This window comes from Ciona intestinalis, chromosome 1, assembly GCF_000224145.3.
Source record: "Ciona intestinalis chromosome 1, KH, whole genome shotgun sequence".
In the NCBI taxonomy this organism is placed as follows: domain Eukaryota; kingdom Metazoa; phylum Chordata; class Ascidiacea; order Phlebobranchia; family Cionidae; genus Ciona; species Ciona intestinalis.
This window is the reverse complement of record NC_020166.2, coordinates 2,858,097-2,867,755: the sequence shown is the minus strand read 5'-3', so window position 1 is coordinate 2,867,755 and position 9,659 is coordinate 2,858,097. Positions and strand designations below refer to the sequence as shown.

Sequence of the window (9,659 nt, the reverse complement as noted above, 5' to 3'; positions counted from 1 at the left end):
AAGGACACATACGCCAACAATGGTAGCAGCGTCGAGCCTTGAATCCATTTTTACCTCTGGGTTACAGGCAGGCGCGCTAACCACTATGCCACGGCGCCGGACAAAAGTCCTTATGAATGGTCGTAAATTTTAAACAGGACAAGATGACAATTACTGGGGAAACTATAACTATGGAGACTACGGTGGATACTACGGTAACTATTCCGGTGGCAACTACGGACCTTACAACGGTAGTTATGGTAACTATGGTCCTTACAACGGTAGTTATGGCAACTATGGTCCTTACAACGGTAGCTATGGTAACTATGGTCCTTACAATGGAAGTTATGGCAACTACGGTCCTTATAATGGTAGTTATGGCAACTATGGAATGTACAACGGTTCCTATGGTAACTACGGACCGTATAACGGAAGCTACGGAAACTATGGCTTCAATGGAACCTACAACTACGGTAACTACAGTGATTATGACGTGACTAACCAAGAAGAAGAATGCGGTGGGGAAATCACAGAGTTAACTGGTGCTATTACTAGTCCGGGCTATCCAAGTGCAGAAGACCCACAGTCTACCTACCCACCTAATATAGATTGCTTGTGGTACAGAGATGGGACTGGCAGTACTCTTGTTCAGGTACGACCAAAAGGCTTATTAATTGTACATTTTTCCTTATAGTAGGATGGAAGAAGATGGGACACCTTTTTATTTTCTCGTCCCATTTGGTAGTAAAAAAGAACCTTCAAATAATTATAAAACCGTTTCCTCACGACTACCATAGAACGGTAATTGTTAATTGTTAAAACACGATCAGGATTCGGTTATCATGTGCTAAAGGTGTCCCAACTCCCCCCATCCTACTATACTATTCGCCTAACAGGCATTAGCAATCTTATTCAAAAGCGTAAGAGTTACAGGTATTTATGAACATATTGTGCAATTTAACTTCACAGTTCAAGATTTGGGATATGTCGATTGAGATAGGAGAAAACGATTCTAACGTGACATGTGACTTTGATTTTCTCAATGTGTCGATCACTTCAATTGGTTGGAAAAAATTCTGCGGGTAAGATTTGAGAATTAGGCTGTATAGTTACTTTAAGTTTTTAAAAAAATGCTGCCTGTTAGTGTTTAAAGCTAAAACAAACGGAATATATAGTAGGGTGGGGAAGATGGGACACCTTTTATTCTATTTGCTCGTCTCATTTGGTATAGTAAACGGTTTAAAGAATTATAAAACCGTATGCTCACGACCCCCATGGACCGTTGTAGTATATTTGGATACTATGTGCTAAAGGTGTCCCTTCTTCCCCTACCCTACTATAAATATTTAAACATTGCAGACAAAAATTCAATTACTGCATATGTGGATAAAAATGTATAGTCTTGAATTGTTTTTAAACCCAAGATACGACATCAAACAGTTTGCCTAAAATGCTAATAGTTTGAACTATACTGCACAGCGCATGCTTTGATCTAGGGTTGGACCTTCGTTTACAAAGCAAATAGTTTGTAATCTAATTATTACAGATTGCGCCATTTATGCGCGCGTGTCTTGCCGCGGGTGTCTTCGTTTTGCCTCCTGCAACGTTTCCGCGTCCTTTCAGTTAGTTCTCTTTTAGCTTTGATGCAAGGCGCTTGTGTTTTTTCACGAATTATATTTGATAATTGTAAACTTTAACACAGGCTAGTATGTAAGCTATAGTTTGCTGCGTTTTTTTATATATTCTGTTTCTTAAGAACCATGTATAGGGATAGCTTGTACAATTCCAACACTATGATTTATATAAGGTTATTTCTTTTGTACGTTAAGGTATACGACGCCGACAGAAGAACTGGTTGGAATAGGAACGATTGATATTCATTTCCACAGCGATTCAAGCGCTAATTTTCGAGGATTTACATCATCTTATACAAGTACGTTCATAACACTTCTATGTTATATGTATAGTAGGGTGGGGGAGATGGGACGTTGTTTGTTTCTATTTTATCATCCCAATTGGGATTAAAAACAACGAACTGTAAAACCGTAGCCTTATTACTCCTATATAGGTCGTTGTTAATTGTTTTGAATATTATGTGCTAAAGGTATCGCATAATTTCCAGATATCCTGATCGTGTTTCAAATAATTAACAACGATCTATGGCAGTCGTAAGGATGCGGTTTTATAGTTCTTTAAATGTTCTTTGTTTACTACAAAATAACGAGAAAAAAAGAAAAAAAAGTGTCCTATCTTCCCCCACCCTACTATATCTTATTTTATTTTATGATACCTTCTTCGTGCTCAAACATGTTTAAAAAAATAATCACTATAATAAATTAAATCGCAAAATATTTGTGTGTTTAACATTGTGTACTAACGCAGTTAAAGAAGATCATTTTCCATGTAACCCTAACCCTTGTCACGATGGAGGATTTTGTTCGATAAAACCTGGTGGAATATTTGCACAATGCAATTGCTACGATGGGTGAGATATTTTATTGTTTGATACGGTATATGTTCGAGTCCGACGCTGCCACCGTTATGGGGGTATTTGTCCTGGGCAATACACTTACAGCAGCAATTGCTTTAACCCAGTGGACCTTATGGCTCGTCTAAATTGGCAGTCAAGTAATTTAAAAAACTAGATACCAGAAGGCAATCACCCAAAAAGTTATATGTGATAACTAGTAGGGGCACGAGGCGTATGGATCAGAACATTTACTAGTGTTTCTTATATGTAATACATACATTGTATTTTGAATTAAACTATGGCAATTTTTCAGGATTGTTTACTAGCATATTCCATTTTAATTTATATATAGTAGAGTGGGGGAAGATGGGTGACATTTCTATTTTAATTTCTCGTTCTTTAGTAGGAAACAAAGAACATTCAAAAAATTATAAATTTTTATCCTTACGACTCCTATAGACTGTTGTTAATCATTTAAAACACGATCAGTATATTTTAATGATATTATGTGCTGAAGGTCTCCCGCCTTCCCCTACCCTACTATACTATGACATTTTTAGAATCTTTTACTGGCATCTTCCATTTTAATTTATATAACATTCTTATAAAAGGTACACCGGCGAACAGTGTGAGATAAACATAGACGAATGTGCTGACGACCCTTGTAAGAACGGTGGAACATGTGTGGATGGTGATAACAGATACACTTGTACTTGTCCTCCATTCTGGACCGGTTATAACTGTGACACACGTAAGTTAATGCTCTATAACATTAAGTAGGTTTTATTCCTAAAATGGAAAAGTTTAGTTGTAAATGTGATATACATAAGTTAATATTTTTGTAAGTTAAACATGTAAAGGATTTAAACCTAAAATTATAACAGTTTAATTATAACTGTGATATGAGTTATTATTTCATCAGTTAAACATTAAGAGGTTTTAAAGCTAAAAAAGTATGACAGATGACTTGTTTTAAAATAGGTTAATATATTATGTAATATAGTTATTAAGATGTATTTGTACATCTGTTTATTACGAGCATTTTACCCAATTTAATGAAAATGTTTCACCTTATAATCGAATTTTCAGACTGGATAAAATATTTTTATTTTTGTTTGTGGTTTGCGACATCAAGGCTAGTATATAGTAGAGTGGGAGTAAACGGGAGACCTTAGCAAATAAAATACAATTATCGTAATCGTGTTTTAAATAACTGACAACGGTCTATGGGAGTCTTGAGGATACCTTTTATAATTCTTTTATTACCAAATGGGACAACAAAATAGAACGAAAAGGTATCCCGACTTCCCCCACCCTACTGTAAACCTGTAGGGAAAAGTACAGCTGTATTGTATTGTTATAAGGCTAGCTTGGAATGTGTTTTATGAAATATCAACAGAAACATGCATTTCTAGCTCTAGGGGTGTGCGATTCACAACCATGTTTAAATGGTGGAACATGCACAGTTGTGTCTGATACTGAATACAAATGCGAATGTGAAATTACTCATGAAGGTGCACATTGCGAAACAGGTATGCTGATTTGTTTTATCTAATTTTACCAAAAGGCGTTATAAAAATGTTTTGTTTTTATACTAACATGAATTTTTCGTTGAACTTATTAGAAACACAAAAAAGTGCGGTGTACGTGTTATTTAGAATATAGAATAATATTTAGTAGAGTGTAGGAACACCTTTAGCACAAAATATATATAGTAGGGTGGGGGGAGATGGGACACCTTTAGCACATAATATCCAGATATCCTGAACGTGTTTTAAACAATTAACAACAGTCTATGAGAGTCATGAAGACATAGTTTCATATTTCTTTGAATGTTCTGTGTTTACTACTAAATGGGACGAAAAAATAAAGTTAAAAAGTGTCCCATCTTCCCCCATCCTACTGTATGTTATTATGAACGCGTTTTAACAATTAACAACGGTCTATGGAAGTCGTTATAGTATACGATTTTATAATATACTTCCAAATCGGACGGGAAAATTGAAAGAAAATGTGTCCCATTTTTCCTTGCCCTACTATATGAGTTAAGATACTTATTTGACGCAGAAACTGGCGTCGTGGGCACGAAAACTGACAAAGTGGAGCCAGAAACTGGATGCATTAACCCCGGTATCCCGTACGTGGAGGAGGGAAAACGTTTCGACGTAAATGCTGTCGTTCAATTCTCTTGTGCGGACGGTTACACACTCGTAGGGCAGAGTAACTTGACGTGTTATGAGAACGAAACATGGTCCGACAAAATGCCAGACTGCATAGGTAAGCAATTTCTTTCTTGAAAAACGAGTGTTGAGCTTTAGGATTAAGACTTGTATAGCTGTGAAATTACACACACGATAAATCAAGAGTTTAAATGTTTGTTTATGCCTTTTAATTTTACACCAAACAAACAGTTTAGGTAAATTTGATATGCTGGGCTTTATACTTGCTTAACGTTTAAATAAACAGTAGGATTTGAATAACCTAATACACGCTATAATAGGCTGGCTGACCAGTTTCCAGTGTTATGAAACATTTTGTTTTGGATTGAAATTTGAACTATTATCTGCCCAACATAATAACTTAGTCGCCATCGCGACGCCAACCCTGGGTGATAGGCTGAACGACATAGAAGAATAGGTTTGATATTTTGGCCTGGAACTTTTTTCCATGCTGGATATATTTCATAAGTCTCACGTAATATTTGGTCCGGCCTACTGCAAATGCATATCAGCGTTCAGCGCACGCGAGAACCCGGAACAATTTTTACGCCAGCGGTTTAAATTTGTTGTTTAGCGGACGAACCAGGAGCTGAGGCGTTAGAGCAAAGCGATGGTGGTGTAGACGCATGGACGGTTGCCATGGTTGTGCTTGGGCTTGCCTTGTTCATAAACATCGTCATATTTGGCTTGTGGGTCGCATACAAATGGTTAGTGAGATTCTATATAGTTTTAACTTTACGGGATTCTTATTTTAAATTTCGTAGTCAAGTTCTCTATTTTTAGTCAAGTTCTACGGCGAAGCTTACTGAAGGCCAAGTTAGACTATATACCATAAACTCTTCTAGAAAGTGTGGCTTTCATTGAACAGCAGCGAAGTAGATAAGATTAGAATTATTCTATATGAATAATAGACTGACAATGCTATATAAGAGAAATATATATCTCTTACATTATACTATTCATACTTGCTGGACAGTTTTTTTGTCCATTACGTATTTCGTAGCACCTGATCACAACTGTTTTCGTTAAAAAAGAATTTCCGAAACCAGCTGATCAGGGTTAGATTCACGCAATGTATTACAGCTGATTTCTTGGGGTTGGTTTGTGTCTGTTACGCATTTCGTAGCACCTGATCCGAACTGTGTTTCGTTAAACAAGAATTGTCCAACTCTATAAACACAGGATTGAGAGCTTCATGGTATTATTACAACAGTTTAGATTTATATTGAATAGATTAGATTGTCAACACCTCGTGTTTCTTATATGCCGAGTAGTTTAGACTGATGTTGTTCTAGGCCTTGGATGAAAGTTGGACAAGTCACAAGCATGAACAACGCCATGACTGCATCCCAGGCAAAACTTAAGCAGCTGCAAGACGCTGCTTCTATCAGTTCGATCAGTATCAGCAGTGACGAAACCGAAGATGATGACGTCACGAGCGAAAGTGACGCGTCTGAAATATTTGAGAACAAATTCGTGAGGGACGTTCCATAGGGTCTTGGGTTTCATTTGTTCCTGTTTTGTACATATATAGTTTGAATATTGAAAATTTGAAGACGAATAAAGTTTGTGTCAATGTTTATACGATGTGTGATTGATTTCGAGTATTTTTAAACTGGAAGACGACATAAGTTATTGCAAAATGATGCAAAAATGCATGTCAAACGCGAAAAAACATTTTGTGACAAAAATTGGTACATCTGAAAAATGAGCCTAAAATTGGAAGTACGCAGGTAACCATTAAGAACTCAATTAAAGTATTTCTTTACTTCTCTTTGCTGCTACCATACGGTTGTAATTTATTTATCTTAAGTTTGACAACAAATTCCCCCAAAACACTCTTGTTAACAAGCCACTTCAAGCAGGAGTTAATTGAATGAATGTAACTTACTTTATCCTCGCGTTGCCGGAAAACGACAGTCGTTATAACATGGGTGTTCATACACCTCGCTTGAATCTATATATCAAGATTGTGGGGGTGACTTGCGGAGCCAAGAGAAATTATTAAAACCCCGGGATTCCCCACAGAAGAGAACCCAACGTCGACCTACCCTTCTAACACTGATTGTTACTGGTTCAAGGAGGGGGGTCAATACACACTAGTTCAGGTAACTTTTTACTATTTTTTTTATGTAGTTGGGTAGGCGAAGATGAGACACCTGTATCACATGATATTTAAATATCCTGATCGTGTTTTAAACAACGAACAACGGTCCATGGAAGTTGCCGATACGGTTTTGTAATTCTTTGAATGTTCTTTGTTTACCACCAAATGGGACGAGAAAATACAAGACAAAGGTGTCCCATTTCCCCCACCCTACCATATGTATGCACAACCTTTTTAAGAGTTGCATTTCTTTACTGAATGCCCACAGCGGCGCGAACTGATAAAACTTTATTGCTAATTTTTTCTAATGTTTGACCGACACTTTTACGAACTAAAGAGTATCAAAATAGAATTCTGTGATTTTTAATTTAACTTTATTTAAAATATTATAATTCAACTGGTAAAAATCAGCAAATTGGGCAAGAAATTGTAGCACTTGGGTAGCAACGGCTACCGACTAAACTAGTATACTGAAACAATCACATACAACGTTACCCACGTGTTAACTCGTAAGCTCAAAACCGCGGCAACCAATAGTAATCGCGACCAACTAACTTTAGTCGGTAGCCGAAAATACTATTCCTGGACTTAGTTTGACTTATTTCTATGATCCGCATCAATTGCACACAAGCGAATAGAAGCGTCCGTGAGGTGTATGATACTGATCAACGTCTTTCCTGCCATGATTGGAGAGGAAACGAAGAGACAAACACGAAACAGACTCATGCCCAAAACTGTGAATGATAACATGATGCAAAAACATAGGTTAAGGAATAGAGCAGGGTAGGGGGAGGTGGACACTTTTAGCTCGTAATATTCAAATATTCTAATTTTGTTCTAAACAATTAACAACGGTCTATGGGAGTTGTGAGGACACGGTTTTATAATTATTTTAAATGTTCTTTATTTACTACCAAATAAGATGAGAAAATAGAATAAACAGGTTTTCCATCTTTCCCACCCTACTATAAATAAAGGTTGTTTAGTCCTATGATTTTTCACTAATCTAACATCGCTTACCAATAGGTCCTTCTGTGAAATGAAGAAGATAGAGCATGATGTAGAACGTTTCATTACCAGCACACATGAAGAACAAGAAAGGCTGTAAAAGATAACTTACCTTATCGAATACGGTAACGAAAATTGAAAAACAACCAAAATAGGGAATAAGTAATCAAAATGACAGACGTTAAAACACCGTATGTGTAAATCAATGCTTTAACAATATCAATCATAGACCAAAAGTATGTTTTGGTTAAGGATATAACTATAAATAGGTACTGGTTTAATTTTTCAAAAACAGTTTTGATAAAAAATCATTAGGTAAAATCAGTAGTATTTTGGTTAAAGGGGCGTACTAAAGAAAAAATGGAAATTTGTATTTGAAAAAAGATGCTGCTCAAATCTATCCTAAAGGTACCACCAAAGTTTGCAAAACGATACGGCTTCTAAAAAATTCGCGTGTAAAAAACGCTGGAGTAAAAAAATCGGCCGTTTTTACAATGCCTGGGATTTCCCATAAGAAAAAATTTTACTCAACTTTGATCGTTTCTAGTTTCTAAAATACTAAAGAAATTTCAAATTTACATATCTATGAATACCAAAATTTTGATTTATCGTTGGTATGTCTCTTAGTCTTTTTTCCCAGCAATTTCTGAGCAGATAGTTAAAGACATGCAACACTGGCAGTATCTTACCCTTGATGTATAATAGAGCTTCATGATTGGGTTGCTATCCAATCCCATTGACTTATGGTGTGCTCCATTCATAACAGAGACATGGAGGTGCATCCAGTGACAGACAATATCAATTACTAAGCTGGAACATATTCTTTTGTAAGTACAAGGAGTGAATGAATGAATGAATGAATGAATGAACAAACTTCCTTTATCCTCGTGTGGCCGGAAAACGACAGTCGTTATAACACAGGTGTTCTGTTTCATACACGTCGTGCTACCTTATACAAGTTGTATGTTACTTTTGGGATTTTTATTTATGCATGACTAATGATTTAAACAACACATTAGTAACCACTGGTTTGGAGCAATTGCCATTGAGTGTCTTGCCCAAGGATACATATACGCCCACAATGGTAGTAGCGACAAGCCTCGAACCCATTGTCTCTGGGTTTAATAGGCAGGCGCTGCATTTTACTTAATTTTATAAAAAAGTTCTTATATTTTATACAGGCTATGTTTTAAATGCACAAACTGGTCTTATTTTGATTTATTCTTATATTTAATTAGATATATAGTGGGGTGGGGGAAGATGGGACACCTTTAGCACAAAATATATAAATATCCTAGTCGTATTTTAAACAAATAACAATGGTCTATAAAAGTCGCGAGGACAAGGTTTTATAATTCTTAAAATGTTCTTTGTTTACTACCAAAATGTACGAGAAAATAGAATGAAAAGGTGTCCCATCTTCCCCCATCCTACTATACTACTGAATACAGTTCTCAAGGCACTGAGCAGTTGATTTACATTATTTAATTTACTAAATGAACAGACAAGTGTTTCTATAATTTTAACAAGCTTTAATAACAAACTAGAAACTTATTTTAAAAGAGGTTCTTAATTTTTATTAATTATTAAAATTCCACAACATATTTGGACCAAGTTTATGATATACAAAAATATATAGTATACAGTGGGGGAAGATGGGACACCTTTTCATTCGATTTTCTCGTTTCATTTGGCAGTAAACAAAGAACATTCTAAGAATTATAAAACTGTATTCTAACGACTCCTATAGACCGCTGTTAATTATTTAAAACACGGTCAGGATATTTGGATAATATGTGCAAAAATTGTCTCATCTCCCCCACCCTACTATATAGTTTAACATTCCAACTACTATACCTCATTTGGAACAAGACAT

At 36.0% G+C, this 9,659-nt stretch overlaps 2 protein-coding genes across 2 annotated transcripts in view; one reads left to right on the top strand and one right to left on the bottom strand.

The window, feature by feature from the left end:
- Positions 1-6,250, top strand: part of LOC104266832 (fibropellin-3-like) — a 6,821-nt gene extending 571 nt beyond the window's left edge. Inside the window, exons 2-10 of the mRNA XM_009863991.3 lie at positions 138-631; positions 949-1,061; positions 1,809-1,912; positions 2,362-2,464; positions 3,061-3,200; positions 3,865-3,981; positions 4,517-4,726; positions 5,243-5,375; positions 5,964-6,250. Coding sequence (XP_009862293.2) covers positions 138-631; positions 949-1,061; positions 1,809-1,912; positions 2,362-2,464; positions 3,061-3,200; positions 3,865-3,981; positions 4,517-4,726; positions 5,243-5,375; positions 5,964-6,162 — 1,613 coding nt within the window. The 3' untranslated portion in view covers positions 6,163-6,250. The remainder of the gene's footprint in view (positions 1-137; positions 632-948; positions 1,062-1,808; positions 1,913-2,361; positions 2,465-3,060; positions 3,201-3,864; positions 3,982-4,516; positions 4,727-5,242; positions 5,376-5,963) is intronic.
- An 874-nt stretch (positions 6,251-7,124) lies between these two features.
- LOC100186915 (CDP-diacylglycerol--inositol 3-phosphatidyltransferase-like) overlaps positions 7,125-9,659 on the bottom strand; it is a 4,558-nt gene continuing 2,023 nt past the window's right edge. Inside the window, exons 4-6 of the mRNA XM_009863894.3 lie at positions 8,473-8,593; positions 7,796-7,877; positions 7,125-7,509 (exon numbers count right to left, since the gene is read on the bottom strand). Of these exons, the coding sequence (XP_009862196.1) occupies positions 7,364-7,509; positions 7,796-7,877; positions 8,473-8,593 (349 nt within the window). The 3' untranslated portion in view covers positions 7,125-7,363. The remainder of the gene's footprint in view (positions 7,510-7,795; positions 7,878-8,472; positions 8,594-9,659) is intronic.